The sequence below is a fragment of the Phaethon aethereus genome (genome assembly GCF_964289735.1).
Source record: "Phaethon aethereus genome assembly, chromosome: 10".
NCBI classification, from domain to species: domain Eukaryota; kingdom Metazoa; phylum Chordata; class Aves; order Phaethontiformes; family Phaethontidae; genus Phaethon; species Phaethon aethereus.
In genome coordinates this window covers 14,026,434-14,047,187 of record NC_138586.1, presented here as the reverse complement: position 1 = coordinate 14,047,187, position 20,754 = coordinate 14,026,434, and the positions used below count along the sequence as shown (strand labels likewise).

General features: G+C 57.4%; 1 protein-coding gene and 1 pseudogene across 2 annotated transcripts; both read right to left on the bottom strand.

Moving 5' to 3' along the window:
* Nucleotides 1-6,850: 6,850 nt before the first annotated feature.
* LOC309408183 (serine protease 23-like) lies at nt 6,851-7,978 on the bottom strand (annotated as a pseudogene). The gene has a single exon. The product of its transcript is annotated as a serine protease 23-like (transcript).
* A 4,011-nt stretch (nt 7,979-11,989) lies between these two features.
* On the bottom strand, nt 11,990-16,854 carry SLC7A3 (solute carrier family 7 member 3; the record flags this gene model as incomplete). Its single annotated transcript, XM_082004232.1, has 11 exons — nt 11,990-12,123; nt 12,231-12,339; nt 12,620-12,786; nt 13,426-13,637; nt 13,936-14,038; nt 14,118-14,257; nt 14,449-14,671; nt 15,639-15,751; nt 15,853-16,033; nt 16,120-16,278; nt 16,485-16,854. The coding sequence occupies 11 exons, from the start codon at nt 16,852-16,854 to the stop codon at nt 11,990-11,992; spliced, it is 1,911 nt and encodes a 636-aa protein (XP_081860358.1).
* Between the last annotated feature and the right edge of the window lie 3,900 nt (nt 16,855-20,754).

Sequence of the window (20,754 nt, the reverse complement as noted above, 5' to 3'; positions counted from 1 at the left end):
TGGAAGAAGGTCATTCAAAGTGCCCCGACATCATATTCTAACAGCTTGGCAACGATGTATTGTCCTGATATGGATACACCAACTGTGGAGAGAGTGTCATCTTGGCTCCAAAGCTTTGAAAAAAATTGCTTTACTTCCTCATCCCTACGGGACAGTGCCTTGGCTGTCAGGGGCACCCGAAGAAGTCTGTCCCCTCCTGCCTGCCCCAGTCAGAGGGAGAGCCCCAGGTGCATGCTGCATGGCACACTCTGGTTCTTGCGTGACCAGGGGGAGGATAATAGGGAGTGGGATGGTGAACCTACTTTAAGCTGGAAGCCCATGTACGTGAACTGAGAGACAAGACAGCTGTTAAGGGGCCACCCAAGAAGGCTCTCAGCTTAATTTCTGTAGAGACACAAGAAGGCAATCAGCAATCTCCCAGACATAGAAGGACTGAGATCATCTCCCTTGATTCTGGTGAGGGGACTTCTGGTCTGGCACTGAAGGGATCATACAGTGAATACTCTAACCAGGAACAGGAATAGAGGGTCCCTGCCTTCAGCCAGGAGGAGGAAAGGGTTGACTGGGTATACTGGGCTGCATGGATTCAATGGGTTGGCACATCAGACCCACAGAAGTATCAGCCTTTGGTAGACGCTGGTGCACAGCATACACTGGTGCCATCAGGGTACAGGGGCACTGAACCCATCTGGATCTCTGGAGTGACAGGAGGATGCCAAGAATTGTCTGGATTGGAAGCTGAGGTGAGCTTAACAGGGACAAGTGGCAAAAGCACCCCATTGTGACTGGCCCAGAGGCCCCTTGTATCCTTGGCATAGACTACCTCCGGAGAGGGTACTTCAAGGACCCAAAAGGGTACCAACAGGCTTTTGGTGTAGCCACTGTGAACCCAGAGAAGATCAAACAGCTGTCATCTACCCTGCCTGGCCTGTCGGAAGATTCCTTCGTTCTGGGATTGCTGTGAATTGAAGAATAGCAGGTGCCGATTGCCACCAGGATGATGCACTGGCAGCAAAATCACACAGAGACTCCCTGGCGCCCATCCATGAGCTAATTCATCATCTGGAGAACCAAGGAGTGATCAGCAAGACTCAGTCACCCTTTAATAATCCCATATGGCCAGTGCAAAAGTCTGATGGAGGATGGAGGTTTAACAGTAAACTATCGTGGCCTGAACGAAGTCATGTCACCACTGAGTGCTACTGTACCAGATATGTGAGAGCTCCAGTATGAACTGGAGTCAAAGGCAGCCAAGTGGTATGCTACAGTTGACATTGCCAATGTGTTTTTTTCAATTCCTTTGGCAGCAGAATGCAGGCCACAGTTTGCTTTCGTACGAAGGGGTGTCCAATACACTTGAACCGACTGTTGCAGAAGTGGAAGCACAGCCCAACCATTTGTCATGGACTAATCAAAGCTGCATTGGAAAAGAGTGATGCCCCTGAACATCTACAATACGATGACATGATTGTGTGGGGCAACAAGGTAGAAGAAGTGTTTGAGAAGGGAAAAAGAGTAATTCAGATTCTTCTGAAAGCTGGTTTTGCCATAAAAAGGTCAAAGGACCTGCACAGGAGATTCAGTTCTTGAGAATAAAATGGCTGTCATGTCCCTATGGATGTGATCAACAAGATAGGAACTGTGTCTCCACCGGCTAACAAGAAGGAAACACTAGCTTTCCTAGGCCTTTTGAGATACTGGTGAATGCATAGTCCGGTTTATAGTCAGCTTGTAAGCCCTCTCTATCAAGTAACCTGAAAGAACTATTTTGAATGGGGCCTTGAGCAAGAACAAGCCTTTGAACATATCAAACAGGAGATAGCTCATGTGGTAGCTCTTGGGCCTGTCCAGACAGGACCAGCTGTGCAAAATGTACTCTACACTGCAGCTGGGGAGCATGGCCTCACCTGGAGCCTCTGGCAGAAAACGTCAGGAGAAACCTGAGGTCAACCATTAGGGTTTTGGGAGCTGGGTGTATTGAGGATCAGAAGCTCCCTACACCCTGACTGATAAAGAGATACTAGCAGTATATGAGGGGGTTTAAGCCGCTTCAGAAGTTACTGGTACAGAAGCATATCTCTTGTATTGCTTGTGCTACACTGGACGTTCAAAGGAAACATCCCCTGTACTCATCATGCAGCCAGTGCTACATGGAGTAAGTGGGTAACATTGATCATACAATGAGCTCGACCAGGGAAGCCCAATTGCCCAGGAATCCTGGAAGAGATCATGGACTGACCAGAAGGCAGAGATTTTGGAGCATTGCCTGAGGACATGGCTTATGTCCATATAATGAGTTATCAGAAGATGATTATGCTTTGTTTACTGATGGATCTGTTGTGTTGTAGGAAGACATCGCAAGTGGAAAGCTACTGTGTGGTGTCCCACACGAGAAGTTGTTGAAGCCACTGGAGAAGGTGAGTCAAGTGAGTCTACAGAAGTGAAGGCCATCCAACTAGCCCTAGAGATTGCTGAATGAGAAAAATGGCCAGTACTCTATACTGACTTCTGGGTGGTGATTAATTTTCTATGGGGTGGCTACAGCAGTGAAAGAAGACCAATTGGCAGCACAGGGGTAAACCCATCTGGGCTGCTGCATTCTGGCCAGACGTCTACCCAGGTAGAAAATACTGCTCTAAAGGTATGTCATGTAGATGCTCACATGCCCAAAAGCCATGCCACTGAAGAACATTGAAGCAATGGACAGACAAGACTCTCAAAATTGAAGTAGCTCAGGTGGGCCTGGACTGAGAACATACAGGTGAGCTACTTGTAGCTCAGTGGGCCCACGAAACATCAGGACATCTAGAAAAAGATGCAACATATATATGGGCTCATGGGTGCCTGACCACTTCAGAGGTGGCCCTGACCATGGAGGCCATCACACAGGTCACTCATGAATGTGAAAAATGTGCTGCAATCAAGCAAGCCACACGAGTCAAGTCTCCCTGGAATAGAGGGCAGTGACTGGGTTTTCAGTACAGCGAGGCCTGGCAAATTGCCTATATTAGACCACTGCCATGAACACACCAGGGCAAGCGCTACATACTCCCCATGGTGGAAGCAACCACTGGTTGGCTAGAAACATTCCCTGTAAACCATGCCACTGCCCGAAACACCATCTTAGACCTTGAAAGGCAAATTTTGTGGTGACATGGTACCCCAGAGAGAATTGAATCAGACAATGGGACCCATTTCCAAAATAACCTCATGGTTAACTCATGGTCCAAGAAACACGGCATTGAGTGGGTGTATCAAATCCCCTGTCACCCACAAGCCTCTGGAAAGATTGAGAGATGTAATGGACTGTTAAAGACAGTTGAGAGCATTGGGCAACAGGGCATGGAAACACTGGGATAGAAATTCAGCAGAAGCCACTTGGCTGGTTAACATCAGAGGAACTGCTAACTGTCCTGGTCCTGCCCAAACAAAACCCCTACATACTGTGGGAGGAGATAAGGTCCCTGTAGTGCACATAGGGAAGTGGCTGGGGAAGGCGGTGTGGGTTTCTCCTCCCCTGGGAAAAGGCAAACCCACTCATGGGATTGTTTTTGCTCAAGGACCCAGGTGTACTTGGTGGGTAATGCGGAAGGATGGGGACACCCGGTGTGTGCCTCAAGGAGACTTAACCTTGGAGGAAAAATAATCTGTGATGTGAGTTGTATGCTGTAGGAAGTGATGTATTGGAATGACCTGGACCAACAAAGTGAGTTTCACAGGGAACTGGACAAATGCAACGATGACCCAAACCAAGCTAGTGTTGGTGCCCAGTAATCGAACCTACTGCTTCTCCTGTACTGAGCACCGATCTTGACAGATGGGGCCCAAGTCATAGCCTGTTCTTATGAACATTTGGAGGAGTGGAGGAAGCCCATGAAATGGGAGAATATCTAGCTGTTAAAGGACTTGGGATAGTAGTTAATGAGAATGTATAAATCTGTATGTTGGGTATAAAGATGGTTTAAGTATGTAGTGTAAGTGTTGGTAAGAAGGGATTTCAGTAATAACAATTAAATACACTGGGACGGTTAGAAGATCTATACATGTATCAAATTATGTGGTACCTGAGCATGATGCAAATGGTATGGAATAGGCTGTCTCTCCAACATTTCCAACCCTCACCACTAGGCTGTGGTGATCTGTGGGCAAGATCTTGGGAGGGGACAGAGCCAGGACATCTGACCCAAACTGGCCAAAGGGAGATTCCCTGCCATATGTTGTCTGCTCAGCAATACAAGCTAAGCGGGGGGGGGGGGGGGGGGAGGGTATTTGTTATTACAACATTTGTCTTCACGAGGAACCTCTACACCTACTGAAGCCCTGCTTCCTGGGAAGCGGCTGGACATCGCCTGCTGATGGGAAATAGGGAATAAATCTTTTGTTTTCTTTTGTTTCTGTGTGTGGCCTTGCTTTTGCTTTATTAAACTGCCTTTATCTTGACCCATGAGTTCTTTTCCATCTTATTTTCTCCCCCCCTGTTCTGCTGAAGAGGGGAGTGATGGAGCATCTTGGTGAGCATCTGGCATCCAGCCAAGGTCAACCCACTACAACAGTGAGTCCTGTACCTGTTGCAGTTTGTGCATCAAAAACACTTGCACTATGACACCAACTGGGGGAGAACATCTCCTGTTGATGTCTTAAAGCTGCTGTCACTTGCAAACACAAAGATGGACACTAAAAGGGGGCACAATTCTCAGTGTGTTTCTCCTGGCTTCCATCTTGGTGCTAGCTTTTCCTCCTCTTCTGTTTTGCAATAGCTGATGGCACATGTCAGGAGGAAGTTGCTTATAAAGTGTACAGCTGCTCTGACAAGTCTTTATGTTTCACACCAGCAGGTTCTAGGAGAACTTTCCCTATCCTGTCACCTATCCCACAATCAGAGGAGTGTATAAAGCAAAACAAACACCAAGTGTGCACTTCAGAGAGGAAGGAACCAGGAGCTCCCCTGTGTTTATGACAGGCTTTCTTCCTATTTTAAGAGCATGGCTGACACTTTCTAACCTGTTCTTAGGGTTCAAACAAGGGACCAGAGGAGATGAAAACCCTTTCTGATCTGTCCCCAAGAACCTCTCAGCTAGAGGGCAGGTAACTCCATTGAACAAACTAAATTTTGTCTGTAAATTGCATTTGGTTTGTGTAAATAATAGCACATGCTCCCTGCCCAGTAATGTGTAATCATGATTTTTCATGCATTATCTCATCCAAAATAATAGAAACTGTTGCACACCCATCTGCAGACCAGGCATACAATTTAACATTCTCATTATGCCAAAGTCTTGATAACTGAGTGTAAGGGGGTATTATATTTAGTTTGTTGAAATATCTCCTACCTGTTTGTTTTGCAAGTCAGATTGCTGCGCTTGTACAACTGTCAAAGGTCTTGAAGGAACTGCATATTTAGTCTTCAGCAGGTTTAAGCAATGACAGCACTGAGAAGCTTGTGATGCAGGCTGCCCCTGAGATGTAGTGAGAAGGAGGAAGATGTGGACTTAAGGGCAAAAAACACAAGCAGTCATCTGTCCAGCCTGGCAAAGCAACATCAGCATGAGGTCCCTTGTGGAGAATATGAATTACAGAGGGAATAATTGCCTGGGCGAACACAGCAGGGAAACAGGAAAACTTAAGGAATATGGGGAGAGGTATCAGCCATGAAAATCCAGGATTAGCAAAGGAATCTCTTGTGTATGAGGTAGGGAAACAAAGCAAACTTTCAGCTTGCTCCTGGAAGAGCCTGGTGTGGCCTGTTGGGACACATCAGTTCTGTGTATGTGACAGAACATGCAGAAATCTATTCAGTCACGTGCCTGGGCTGTTTTAGGACTACAGAAGGCATCAGTTCCTATTTTTGCAAGATGCTGTGATTTCAGCTCTACACAGATCTCCCTGTCCCACTCACTTCAGTCTGGAGGAAGAGCATCTCCTCCAGCAAGTCCCAAACCAGGGCTAGCAATCTATGCACTGTTCCTCTTTCAACATAACCTTTTGCAAAGAGATTTGTGCTGACTTTTATTCAAATATATGTATTTGCCTAAAAGAATCCACCTCAAATACTACAGCTGCAGTAAATGTCAGGATCACTTACTTCTACAGCAATCCCAGGCAGAACCAAAGAGATGAGAAAGTTTACAAGTCAGTAGGTGCTCCCAGCTCCTGGCCCATGCTGCCAACGTGTAGGTACCCACGTGGCACCATGCTGCATCAGTCAGAAGATGCGTTCTTGCCAAAGGTGTTCCCAAGCATGGCGGCTGCCAGGGTCCTAGAGCAGCCCCTCCTGCCCTAGCCGGGCTCTTGCTATGGCACACTTTGTGCCCAGAAGACTCAGTCTCCAGGGCTGCCTTTCAGACACCTTTCATCAGCACACAAAGGTCCTACTAGAAGAGAAAAACCTTTGTCCTCATATTGCTGGGGCAATGCCAAGCTGGGCAGTGCAGCCAACAGACCAAGAGACCTCATGAGACCTGAGAGAAATGGGGTACAGCTTAGCAGCAAGCATGTGGCTCTCCAAGTTGTGAGCTGTTAACACGCTGGAAGCAAAGGCCACTTGCCCTGGCCAACAGCCAAGCTCTTTCTGTAAAGAACCCTGATGCTAAGTTCATGCCAGCACCAACCAAAGGAGCTTAAACCACCCTTCAGGCTTCCAAGGGAATCAGGGCTTGGACTCCAGTGAGTTTCTGCTGGATCCCTTATGAACTCTGGAGACTCCCTTCCTCCATGATAGAGAACAGAATAAAGTGGAGCAGTTTTGCCAGGAAACGCTGCTTCTCCTCAGGCTCCTTGGTCACACTCTCACTCAGGAACACCACACTCAAAGCCATCTGCACTGGGGAGGGAAAGAGGCAGGCTGTGGTTCTTATTCAGTGTGACAGCTTTTAGAGTCCACTTTGATCCAGTGACAAATCTAAGCAAACTTTAGAGCAGTCAGGCAAATTATAGCCGTGGTGCTCCCCAGCCACTTCCAGCCACTGGTGCCCTGAGAAGACCCTGATTACCTTCCTCTCCCATTTGTGTCATGCGGGGTCCCACACCTTGCCATACACCCCAGAGCTGGACGCACCAGGCTTGGCATCACCGTGCTGGTAGATGAGGTAAGTTGGCTCATCCTCCACCCCACAGAAGCAGTAGACCAGCTTGCCTGGACAGTCACTGTCAAACCCTGAGAAATGAATCCTCTTCCCAGCTATCTATCTCCTCCATTGGCAGAGTTGCCATAATCTTCCTGTGTGGGCACTGGTGTGGCCTGCACAGCTCCAAAAGGGTGCAGTTATAGTCCATGCTGACCAAGTTGGGGCCCCGGATCTAGCCCATGGGCACCTACATGCGCTGTACCTGAGCCCAGCACATCACCAGCCTCCTTGTCCCCATCCCATTGCCAGTGCCCTATGCTGGCGACAGAAAACCCACCTTGATCTTCTTGGCCTGCCTTCACATAGCCTTTGCTGTCATGAATGCAGTGGGCAGCGGTGAAGACGTGCCACTCAGACACCAGCATGCCCATGCAGCCCATGGAGGTATTGGCAGTGGCAGAGAAGGGGCAGATCATCAGGAATTGGTTCCTGCTGATGGAAAATTGCCTGTCTGCACCATAAATCTGCCGCTTGTGTCACACACACCGCCTCCACCATCTCCTCTCCGTGCCACTTGCCCAGGGGTTCACTTCCACCGTGGTGAGGGTGCGGGAGCTGTTGGGATACACTGTCTCATAAGAGAAGTACTCCTGGAAGTCCTGAAGGACCCTGGTGGCCTCCTGCTGGGTGCAGGAACTGTTGCAGTATGTTGTCAGCTCTGGGACAGGCTGTGACAAGAACCACCCTTTGGCTAGTTGCAGCGTGGATGGGGAAACAAGAGCAGGAGCCAGGTCACCAGCTGCAGCACTGGGGAGAAAGGAGAGCAAGACAAGAGCAACCACCTGGCAGCAAGTCATTGTGCCAGACCTGCAAAGACAAAGCAAGGAAAGCATTAAGCCTGCACGATTAGAGAGCCGGCCACCTGCCACGGCTCAGGGCTGGGAGGATTATCGGATGCATGCTGCCTCGTGCCAGCTACTGAGTTGTGCATGCTTAAGCTGTTACCACAGAAAGCAGAAGGGTTGGAACCTGCCTGGAGCTGGGTGAGTAAGGAGCGATAGGAATCTCATCCGGCACTGGCTTTGATCTCCTGGAGCTCTTCTGGATGGTGAGGCCCTGCAGCGCAACCCAGCACCGCTGCAGAAATATCATGAGCTGATGAGTTTTCTCTGTCACACCAGTAACCCCGCCTGCCCCAGGGCGGATTCCCCAGATTCCAGGGCTCACGCCCCGCCTATGGATGTGTCCCACGCGGCAGCCACCCCAGCTCCGCTGCATCAGCTGGTCACCTGTGGGGCGGAGGAGATGACAGTACCTCCTTGCTGGTCCTACAGGGAAGAAGGCGGCGCATTAACTCCTCAGGTTGCAGTATTTGGTGTCCCAGAGCAGTGCAGACCAGCCAGCCTGAGTTAAACTCCCAAACGGATCATTGTAGACAATTTAAAATTTAATCTGCTGCTACATCTCCACGTGCCAGGGCCTCCCCTGTTTTGGCAGGGCGGCAGGGCAGCAGTGCAGCGGGCAGGCTCTGCAGTGCCAGCTCTCCCTCCAACGGCTCAGCGGTACAGCCCATAGTCTCCATTCTGCCCCGAGCCTGCATACCCACACGGGCTCCTCTCAGCATCCCCCCTGGAGGCTCTTCCTCAGCAAGCAGCTGGTGTGCAGAAAGCTGCTCCGACACCTCCACTGGGAAAGCCCCGTGTCCCCCAAAGGCAGCCAGGGTCTGCGCCAGACACGTGGCAGTGCGTGCGGTTATGAAAGCCACAGGGGACAGGGTGGAGCCAGGTGGGGAGGGAAACTGAGAGCCACCAGCTCCCTGCACCCCCCACACCCTGACCCACCACTGCTGCATCCCCACCATGGCCAGGGCACGTCACCGTCAGCCAGTGGCCGCAGCCAGGCCCTTATGGCATTGCTGTCCCAACTGCCGGCCCCCGTGGCATGGCTCAGGCTAAACACAGATGGAGCCAACAACCGTCTGGCTCCCTTTTAAATCCAAGGAGGACAGCAACAGGGAGATCGCAAGCCAAGACCTGGCTGTGGCTCCCAGGTGGGCCTGCCTGAGTATCCCCGGCACTACAGCCACCAGGATAGCACTGAAACAGGAGCCAGCCCTGCCTCCCCTGCCCGTGCTCCTGCCCACGCTTGTGCCTGGTCAGCCTAGCACCCGTACAACAGCAGGGGCACAGGCAAGGGAGAAGCTTCAGGCTTGTTTGGTTCCCTCCAGGGCTCTGCCAGCTGCTCTGCCAGAGCTGGAGCCGCCTGGGGAGGCCAACAGCCGGGCAGCAGGCAGGAACACAGCCTGCGCTGTGAATCTGGGTGGAAACTCCCTGGCTGAGGAGGCAAACCTCAGGCAGCTGTGTACAGGGCTGAGGACCAGCCCTCACAGAAGCAAAGTCAGGCTCTGCTTTTTGCTGCGTTGTCGCAAAGCAGAAAATGGCCCCTGCCAGACTGGCACGGGAGGGCAAAGCCCACTCTGCAGCCCCCGACACCTGACAGCCTTCACCCAGGAACATGCTTCCCTCCCGGCCCCTCTCTGCACAACGGAGCCCCAGGTTGTTATCAGAACATCTGAGCAGGCCACACACACGTTGGCGTGGCAGCAGTTAAAGCAGTGCTTGTGCTGACAGGAACATGCTGGGGCTCCGTCTGGGTGTTACTCACCCATCAACTGATGCACCGAGATGTACAGTAATGCCAGGGGGGCCCAGGAAAGGCAGAGGCGCTGCCCGGCAGAGGATGTGGTGCCATCCCTGGCAGCTCTGTTAGCCCAGATGGGACAGAAAGAGGTGGTGGGCAGAGGGAGGCAGGGTCCCCCCAGAGTGAGTCCCCTGAGGCAGGGAGCCACGGCCAGGGTGCCCAGCACAGGGCCTGGGGGTGGACAAAGCTGCTGCGCTCCTGCCAGCACCTGCGCCAGTGCCAGGATGGCACCGACCCACCACACTGCACTGGCACAGCCTGGCAGCTGTCAGACAGCTGCTTCCCTGATGGGCTGCCGTGGTGGGAGCTGCCCGGGGCTTCCCAGCACCCCACTCCATGTTCAGAACTCTGCCAGCCCAAATGGGTGCCCAGGATGGGATGCCAGTGCTCAGTGGGATGGCCTGGAGCCAGGCATGGACATGCCCGTGCGCACAGACCCACGCACAGCCGTGGGCATGGACATGCACAAGGACATGGACACAAAGGCATGGGGGGCTGCAGCAGTGCCGAGCTAGTGGGTGACGGCTGCGTCTGTACCACGGGCCCATTGCCCGCCAGGCTTGGGGGACAACACCCAAACCCAGGTGCATGGGTGCCTGGGGGACTGCGGGCTCAGGGCTCGGCAGGGCCCTGTGTGCTGCTCTGGGCCAGAAGATACTCACCAGGCGCGGTGGTGGGACCCACTGCAGCACGCCCAGTCATGGGCATGACCGGAAGAGCTGGAAGCACCTGCAAGGAGCCAGTGCCAGGAATCAGCTGCACCTGAGGGCTGGAGCCAGAGGCTCTGGCAGAGCACCCCAGCCCGGGGCAGCAGGGCAGGCAGCGCCCGCCGTGGGGCCACTGCAGGTGCCGCAGCCCCTTTTAGTCTGGGCACAGCCCTGGGGCAGGGCTCACAGCTCCAGCCCAGCAGAGCTGATGCTGTGGGGCCGTCGCTGCTGACCGTGCAGTGACCTTGCTACACTGCCAGTAAACAGGGAGAGATGCCAAAACCATGCAAGATCCATCTGCCCTAAATTAGTTTATTTTGCAAAATAATCTGTCAGGGCTGATTTAGACCAGACCAGAATCTGGGAAATCATCATCTTCTCGCATGGATGCAGCCCAGCTCCAGGCCACACTTCCTCTGCAGGCCATTGCTGGAGCCTCCAGGAGGTATTCCCCAAGGACTTTACTGGAAGTAAAGGGACCAGGTGACACACTCCCACGCAGCACAGGGTGGGGCCGTGGCAGGCTGATGTCCTGCCCACAGGTACTAGCAGCGCTGGGTTGAGCTGGCCTGGAGCACTGCTCCATGGTTCCTGGCTCACTGTCCCAGGGGACAGGGTGAGGGCTGGTGGCTCCAGCCGGCAAGTTTTGGGCAGGGAGCCCACCAGCACAGCCAGCTGTGGCCAAGCCCTGCTCTGTGCTGGCACCAGCCTGGCACCTGACCTGGTAGCACATGAGGTCCTGGCCAGGGCTCCGTGACCACAGGGCATTAACACGAGATGTGGCAGGACCAACAGGGCCAAGCACTTAAAAAACATTTAGTTTAATAGGTATAAAAGTCGACATTAAAACACCAATTATACAAAAGCATACGAGGTTGGACACTGGTATGGCTACACTGTGGACATCTTCACAGACACCCGAGCTACATGCTCACACCAAGCAGCATGGCTGGGGCAGTACGGGGCTCAGCTTGGAATGCAAATCCCAGGCACGGAGGGGGTTGTGGCTGGCTGAGCCCCATGCTGCCAGGGAGCACTGGTCTGCTGGCGGTACCAGAACAAGCCGCGCCAAACCTCATCGCACAGCTCCAGCCATGGCTGCCATGTATACGCCCAGCACTTGGCAAGCATGGAGAGGAGGTGGTGACCACAGCCACATGGACAGACAGAACAAATACAGCTGCACCATCGTGTGGGGCTTCCCATGTGCAGTGAAAGCAGCATTTCTGACAGCAGCTTCCACGGCAGGAGGGCTGTGCCAGTGTCACTGCCCCTCGGTGGGGTTGGGGGGATGCCAGAGACCAGCCCCGGGCCACCAGCACTCCCATGTCGCCCAGGGAATCATCTCTGTGACCTCTGCTCTTGCGAGGGGAAAGGGCAGTGCACAACCTGGCTCCACGGTCCTGACTCTGGGACTCGCTCCCCACGGGAGAGGGGATGGATGTACCATGCGGATCATGATCTTGTCCCTGACGGGGAATACTGGCAGAGGTCCACAGAGTGCCGGTGCCCAGTCCCTCAGACCGCAGCAGCCCCAGGGCTGAGGTCCAGTCCTGGGTGGTGCAGAGGCTTTTCTACTGTGGCACAGGGTTCCTCTGCGCTTTTTCCTTCCACACTGTTCCGAATACCGTAGCCGAAGTAAATCATGAAACCTGCAGGACAGTTTCCGCAATGAAATGCACAGCAGCAGGCTGCCAGCATCAGAGAGCCGCCCAGTGGGACCCTGCGGGCACCACACTCCCCTCTGCAGGACACCTACCCACGGCCATCCAGATGGCAAACCGCACCCAGGTGCCAGTGTTCAGCTGTACCATCAGCAGGATGTTAATGAAGATGCTGAAGATCGGCAGGAGCGGGAGGAAAGGTACCTGCGAGGGACAAGAGGTGCCATGTCAGCTGTGCCTTGAGGGACCCAGCTGGGCTCAAGGATGCTTCTGGCCACAGAGGGATCCCACCCCTGTCACAGCCCAGAGGGCACCTGGGCACTTCCACGCTGGGGACTGCACCTCAGAGAGCCGCATCTCAGGGTCCCAGGCTTTCCTGGACCGTGACTGCCCAGCAGCAAGCCCTGGCAGATCCTGCAATGGCTCAGGCCCTGCCAGGGGTCCGTGGCAGAACAGACACCGAGCTGCTGGGGGCTGCACTCACTTTGAAGTTCAACCGCGCGTTGCTCTGCGGCTGCCTCCAAATGATGATGGTGGGAATGAGCAGAGCCACAAGGAGCAGCACCAGGGCCATGATCCAGCCCACACTGGCGTTCTTCAGCGCAGTCACCTTGAGGGTCAGGACCACGCAGATGACCAAGATCAGTGTGGCTGCAAGAGAGGGGGCAGTCAGGGGGCTGCACGGCACACGGCCTCCCTGCGACCCCAACCCTCACCAATGGCTGGGCTGAGGCACCCACTCCTCTCGGTCAGGTATGGGTCCAGCACGTGCTGTCTCCAACACCCGCCCCAAAGCCTCAGGAAAGCGCCTTGCTCGGGGAACTCGCCAGCCCTACAAGCCGAGGGGAGCCTGCACTCAGCTGGGCTGGAACCCAGCTCTGATGCTTACCCAGACCCAGCTAAGCCACCCCATTCTGGCTGCACAATGAATCCATGGATGGATGGATGAAACCTTGCTGGCTGAGCCCGAGTGCTCTCAGGGGCCTGGGGACCACCCTCGCTGGGTGGCCAGCCTGGATCAGGCTCATCACAGGGAGCTCCTGTGACCACCCATACATGCCTGGCTTAGCGTCCACGTCCTCCATCAGCCTCCGTGTGCCCGAAACCCCAGCCATGCCCTGCACTTGGCACCTTGCCCAGGGCAGAGTGGGTCCAGTGCCCGCTGGTGCTGCCAACAGTGGCTGGCAGCCTGTGCTCCTCCGCCCAGCATGCCCACTATCCTTCCCCAGCTCTGTGGGGACACACCAAAGTGCTCCAGCCCCTGGCAGGGGAGGACATGGGTTCACTCACCAATGACTGAGACACAGATGTAGACGATGCGCCCCGATAGCGCGGTGGGGGTGTCTGCAGGTGGGTTGAACAGTGTCGCCAGGGCCAGCGTCTCTTTCTGCTGGACACTGGTGGCGGTGACAGTTGGATTCATGATCACTCTCTCCTCCTCGTTCCCATTCAGCTCCAGCATTTCCATGGCCTTCGGGGAGTTCAGCTGCCCGGACTGGTACCTGAGCAGATGGGACAAGCTGCAGCGGAGCCCAAGGAACTTCCCAGCCTAGGGCAATAGTGGGCAGCACCCTCATACCCCTCACACTCCTCCAGCCCAATGTGCTGCTCTGACAGTAGCCCCGCCACAACTGGGATATGCCCAGTGACACCATGCAGGCTCTTGTGAGCAGCCTCCATCTTGGAGGCTTGATGCTTCCCCATGCTGTATCCCCCCAGGAAAAACTTGTGGCCACCAGCCCCGGGCTTGACGCACAGCACATCAACCCCGGGCACTGCCACGCGAGAGGAGACACCCACCGGAGGATGAGCACGCACACTGCCACCAGGGAGTAGGCCAGCAGTGTGCCGATTGACATGAGGTCTACCAGGTCCTTTAGGTCAAGCAGGAAGGCCATCACCGCTGCAACAAGGACAAGCAGCATGAGCATGGCTCTGGACCACTGCGGGGCCAAGCATGAGGCGGCAGCCAGGAACCTTACCCGCAAGGAGCCCCGAGGTGATGGTGGCTGACAGAGGGGTCTTCGTGCGGCTGTTGATGCTGGAGAGAAACCTGAAGAGCAGCCCGTCCTCCGCCATGGCATAGATCACACGGGGCATGGGGAACATGGAGCCCAGCAAGCTGCCGTGGGGAGAGATGGCTCAGGGCCTGCCAGGCAAGCTGTCCACATCCACCACCCAGACAGGGATGGGACCATCTCTGTGCCAGGAGCAGGATAGCAGCCAGACGCGGCAAACACCCAGACCAGCCGGGACGCATTCTCCTGGTCCCCGTACCGTGCCAGGCAGTGCCAGGGATGGAGCCAGTCCTACCTGGTGGAGAGGGCACAGAGCGAGCCAATGGCAACAGCGTAGCGGGCAGGCTTCCAGCCCACCGCCTTGAAAGCCTCAGGCAGGGGGCTCTCCTTGTTCAGGAGGAAGTACGGCACCATGAGGGTCAGGGCTGCGGAGACCCCGAAATAAGCTACGAAGCAGATGAGGAGGGACACAATGATGCCAATGGGGATCGAGCGCTGTGGGTTCCTGGCTTCCTCCCCTGTGCAGAGACAAGACGCAGCGTCCGTCCCTGTTCCACGGCATGGTGCGGGGCAGCTGGCCCCAGGGGACGAGCCGCAGCAGGGACTTTCCATGGCAGCATGGGGCTGAGCAGCAGCAGGCAGGGGCTTTTGGAGAGGAGGGGTCCCCAGCCATGCTGCTGCACTGGCAGAGGTTTTGGCACTGCCAAGAGCAGAGGTGCGTGGCTGCAGCCCCAGCTTCCAGGCATGCGGCTGCCCAGCAGCTGGGCTCAGCCCCCCGGCCGTGCTAATCCTCTGCCCCCCACCAGCAGCTCCCACTCCCTGCACAGCCCGCTGAACGCGGATCCTCCATGCACATGGGCACAGCAACACAGCCACCGTGCCCTCTGCCCCTGGCCGTTGCAAAGACGTGCTCTCCCGCTGCACCACGCTCCCTGGCAAGGGGCTCAGCGGGCGTAGGAGGGAAGGAGGTGGCTGCTGGGCAGCCCCCCGGGGCAGGGAGGCACAGGCAGGGAGGTCAGGAAGAACAGCCTGTACCAGCCACCCACTAAGTAGATTCCTGGGGTAATGAGAGGAAATCAAGAGGGCTCCCTGAGCTCCAGATAGCAGCAGTTCTGCTTGAACTCAATCATTTAGAAAAACGTTGTTTGAGGCTGGGAAATAACCAGGAGGCACTAGCAATTCCCAGCGCTGTCACAGCCTCAATTCGGCAGCGGAAAGGCTCCCTGCTGCCCTGGGAGCTGCCTGCGCAGGCAGGGTGCAGCTCCGCTCCCACCGCACAGTGCAGGGAGCCCCTTTTCCTGGGGCAGGGCAGGCTGTGAGCCCTTTTGTGCTGGCCCAGCTGGGGACAGAGCCGCCACAGGGAAACCTCCCAGGAGCAGTGGGACGGGCTGTTTCCCACGCCACAGAGCATCCTCCCCGGCGGGTCCCAGCCAGCCACTGGCTGCGCTGGGGAAATGCTCACGTCACCCTCGCCCAAGGTGGTACCTGTGGTGGCGATGCAGTCAAAGCCCACAAAGGCGTAGAAACAGGTGGCAGCGCCAGTCAGGATTCCTTCCAGTCCAAAGGGGACAAAGCCACCAGAGCCGAAGGCTTTTTTCCTGGAAAGGAGGGAGGAGAGCAGCTGTTGTAGGGTGCATGGGCAGCAGGGCCAGTGTCAGCCCTCTGCTGAACCCTGGCCTGGCATGGTTGCTCTCCTCACCTGACGTCATCCTGTGGGTCCAGGTATGAGTGGTTGATGTAGTCCTCCTCCGAGAGTTGCCAATTCTTGATGTCTCCCTTCACAAAGCCAGCAATGATGACAAAGCCCAGCACCACCAGGTTCACTGCCGTGAAGATTTTATTCACGAGGGCGGATTCACTAACGCCAAAGGCCAGCAGCGCTGTGGGGATGGAAGGGGTGAGTGGGGACCCACCGGGCTCCGATGCCACCACCCGTGGTGCCACGGAGCCATTCCTACACACTCACCAGTGAGCAGCCCAATGAGGATCAGGGCAAAGAAGTCTGGGCGCTCGGCCAGCACCCCTGGCAGGTGCACTGTGGTCTTGTTCATGAAGAAGGTGGAGATGTGGTTGCCGATGATGTTGTCGAATGCCGCACTCCAGGCTCGAGCCACGCTGGCTGTGCCTGGTCAATGGTAAATCTGTGCATCAGCCTAAGCCCAGGGCAGAGCGGCACCAGCCCCCCCCACTCCAGCACCCACCTCCCTGCTGATCCCACCCCACACCCTGCTCCTGCAGCACCACATGCTGCCCCCACCAGCCCCCCACGCTGCCAATGCAGTGCTGGAAGGAGCCCAGGACAACGTGCCAGCATCCTGCCTGGCCTCATACCTATCACGTAGGAGAGGATGAGGTTCCAGCCAGTTGTGAAAGCCCAGATCTCGCCGACGGTGACGTAGCTGTACAGGTAGGCAGAGCCCGTCTTGGGGACGCGGGCCCCAAACTCTGCGTAGCAGAGTCCGGCCAGTACCGATGAGAGAGCAGCCACCAGGAAGCAGAGGACAATGGAGGGACCAGCCATCTCCTTGGCCACCTCCCCAGCCAGCACATAGACACCAGCCCCCAGCGTGCTGCCAACCCCCAGAGCTATGAGGTCCAGTGTGGAGAGGCAGCGAGCAAAACGCGTGTCCTCAGAGCTCAGATCCACCACGCGCCGGCGGATCAGCTTCTTCCCAATGCTGGTCATTTTCCCCCCAAACATCCTGTCCTCTTTTGGGTGGTGCTCAGCTGCTCAAAACCCCTGCAAGAGAAGGGACCGTAGGAGCGTGAAGCTCAGTGTCCTGCAAGCAGCAGGACCCACGCTGCAGGGAGCAGGACAGGCAGCGATGCCCACAAGAGCTGTGCCTGCTCCCAGATGACCCATTGGCACCAAGCCCCTGCAACACTGGTGGGGCAGAGACCATGGTGGCTCCCCTCAAGGCACCACGGGGCTGCACATACCCCACTTGCACAGCCCCTGTGCTAGGAGAGCAAGCCAGGGATGAACCCAGCGAGTCCACGGTGGGAAACAGGCTCATTGCACAAGCCCTGCATGGTCCTCGCCACGGGGCACCCAGGCATGTCCCAGAGCTTGCCCACTGTCTCCCAGCTACTCCCCACTGATTTGGCAGCCTGGAGAGCTGTCAGCCCAAACTTGACTCCTGGCACATTGCTCCGGCCTGGCGTGTGGGCGTGCGCAGCGGCAACTGCAGGGAGACAAAGCATTCCTCCAGCAGAGGATTTGGCAGGCTGGGCTGACTCACTGGGACGCAGCCGTTCCTCCTTTGCTCCCAGCATCTGTACTACACCCTCAGCAGGGATGCGTGGCCAGACACACAGCGCAGGCCCCCAGCACACATCCCTTGTGTGCCGACGGCACTTGCCAAGCAGCCCACATGCTATGCAGGCTGCAGTCACCCTAAATGTATGACACCCCCACTCCTCTTGCTCACAGCAGCCATCCATCCCCAAGAAGCTCCGGGAGATGAGCCCCCTGTGGAACAGTCAGCTGGCACAGGGTGAGAGGGCCACAAAGAAAGTGGCTCCCAGTGCCCACGGCTGCGGCTGACACCCTGTGCCTGGCACTGGACCACCTACCCACCAGCACCTTCTCCCCGCCAGCTGCTCCCTCCATGAAATGAAGGGAAATGAAACACGCTCCAGCCAGAGTCCTGGGGCAGCATCGGTGCTGTGTGGATCAGTGTAAGTACACACGAGGGTAACTTTGTGACCTTTTTCCACCAATGGGGATTGCCAAGGTTGCAGTGGCTGCTACCAGCTTGGCTACTTCCCCATAACCAGCAAACCAGACTGTTTCTGGAGAAACCTCCTCCTGAGCTGGCAAGTGCCACATTCAGCCTTAGCCCAAGCAGCCGTCCCAGCCTGGGGCAGCCTCTGGGCCAGGTTTCAAGGCAACAAGTACCCCAGCACTGGCACCCGCCGCAGCCACTGCCCGGACAGCTCTGGCTGCCTTCTTCCGCTGCTCAATTCCTCCAAGGATTTCTTCTGCCCGACGTGAGCTCTGCAAACCACAAGCACGGCGCTGGCAGCGGGAACGTGCTCAGCCCTTATTCCCAGAGCAGCGCAGAGCAAAAAGTGTGAGCGGCACCGAGGAGCAAGACGTGGGACAGCCTCGGCTTCCTCACCCCCGCCGGCCCTGCTGCGCTGGGATTCGCCGTGCCCGGTGAAAAGCACACGTTAAGCACCCAGACCGACCGCAGCACCCGTCAGCGCTGGCCGAAGGAGAGCGGCTCCCGGCTCCGGCGGGCTCAGCCCGCGGCCGCAGGGGCGACTGGCGGGCAGCCACGCTGCCACGCCGGTGCTCGAGGTGGAGAGCGAGCTGCGGGCGGGCACAGGAGATAGGAAGCAACGTGTCGGGCGACAGCGATAGCTCCCGCCGCCTCCCGGTGCCCGCCGCCTCCCGCCGCGGCTCGGGGCAGGTGCCGGGGGTCGTCAGCCCCCGCTCGAGACCCTCACCCCCACCCCCGTGGGGACACCTCCAGCGCCGGGGAGCTGCCAACCACGCTCCGTCCCGCTGGGGAGACCGGCGGGACCCGCGGCCACCGCCCGCACCGGCGCCACGTGCGGGCGACGGCTGATGCAAGCGCGGCACCGGTTGCGCCAGGCCCCGCCCGGCCCCGGCGGCGGCGCCCGCCGCGACTCACCGGCGGCTCGGCTTGCTCCGTTGCGGTCCCGTCCAGCTCCGCTCCGCTCGCCCCGGGACTGCCACCGCCGCCGCCGCCGAGGGGGTTGAAGGGCGGACCGGCTCCGCCCGCCGGATGCCGGAGCGCACCGCCCCAAGCCGAGCCCCGGAAACGGGCACCGGCGCTCGCATTCCCCGGGCGGCCCCCCCGCTCCCCGCAGACCCGCCCCACCGCCCCGGGGGAAGCGGCGGGCAGCGGCCGGCGAACGGGACAGTCCCAGCGGCTGGCACGGGGAAGCCCGTCCCCTCCCAGCCCCACCCGTGCCCGGTTCCCCGCGACCCGCCCCCCCCCAGGTCACAGGTTTTTAAAAAATCCAAATCCAAGTCGCAAATGGCGCTGGCGCCGGGCACTGCTCGGCTCGGCCTCCGGGAGTGCGGCTGCTGCGAGCGGCGGGATGGGCGGTGGCGGGTCCCGCAGCCCAGACGTGCCGTGGGACAGAGCCCGCCCCGTGGGGCTGGGAGCGAGGCGGGGGCCGGGGCGCAGCGGGGACGCCAGCGCTGCCGCAGGGAGCGCGGCCGGCGCTCAGCAGGAGGCATGAGGGGGCTCTGTCCCCGCCCCCCCGTGCTGAGCAGGGAGCGGGTCCCGGCCAGCGGCCCGCGCCGCTCTGCCCTCAACCCCGGGAGCAACCGGCAGCACTAAGTGACGGGACGCACCGGCCTTGGGAGAGCCGTTCGGCAGCCGGGAGCGAGGCGGGAGCCAGCACCCTGCTCCCCAGCACACAGGCTGGGACCAGAAACCTGCCCCTGATGCAATCTGGCGTTCCTGTGTCATGGGCCCCCACTCAAACAGGCAGCAATGCCAGGAGGTGAGACAGCCCCTCCCCGGCACCACAGGCAAGGCTCTGCTCCGGCGCCGCTGTTGGGGATGCAGAGGCAACAGGCTTTCAGCCATTTGTGGCAAAGCGAGGCAGGAGCACGAGGCAGGGCGCTACAGGCCCTGCGCTGGGTGCCTGCCCAGCCCGCCTTCCCCAGGGGTGCACACACAAGGGCCAGGGAAACACAAAAAGGCTCCACTCGGCAAAATGACCTCAAGGGGATGGAAACAGCAACGCAGCATCGTGCAAGCGCAGCTGCCAGGCAGTGACGCAGGCTCTCCTCCCGCTCTCGGCCCTTGCGGATGAATGAACTGTGTCTCAGCGACGCCCCTTCCCCTCCCCGGCCGCACGCTCCCCACCGGGAAGGAAGCGAGCTCGAGATAAGATACAGAAATTCCCCGCCGCCTCGCTGTTAGCGCCCGGGCGCTTCCTGCTCCCTTTCAGGCTGCCTGCAGCAGGCAAGGACCTGGCAGGGCCAAAGTCTCGCTGCTTGCGGTGCCACGGGTAGCACCATCACTCAGGGTGCCCTTGGGCAGGACTAGCAGCACTGCGGGCACAGTAGGGCTCCAAGGGAGGATGCACTGGCCCAGCCACACAGAGGCTGGGTACCCAGAGTGGCGAGGGGTGGATGACACCAAGACTCGCCTATTCCCAGAAACCCTCTTGCGACAGCAGCCATTGGGAGGCAGTTTCGGGCAGGGAGCAGCACTGGGGCACTGAACACAGCTCCACATCCATCTTCCCAGTGCCCCATCGTCACCTCCCAGTCTACTGCTTTCCCCTGCCATTCAGTGCCTTGATCCAGCAGCATGGGCCAAGGGCTGGGAGCAGACAGAGACATGGAACAAGCCAAGCGCACGTCCCGACAGGAGCAGCAGGAAGGCAGACAGTGTGCACATAGCCAGTGCCAAGGAGGGTAGGAGGTGGTGCCAAGGAGGGTAGGAGGTAGCTCCAGCTCAGAAAGGGGGCCAAAAGCCCTGCAGAAGCAAATCCAAATCAGGTCTTGGAGCCCCATCACCTTCCACTGAGGCATAGAATCACAGAATATCTCAAGTTGGAAGGAACCCATAAGGATCATCAAGTCCAACTCCCTGCTCCTCAGAGG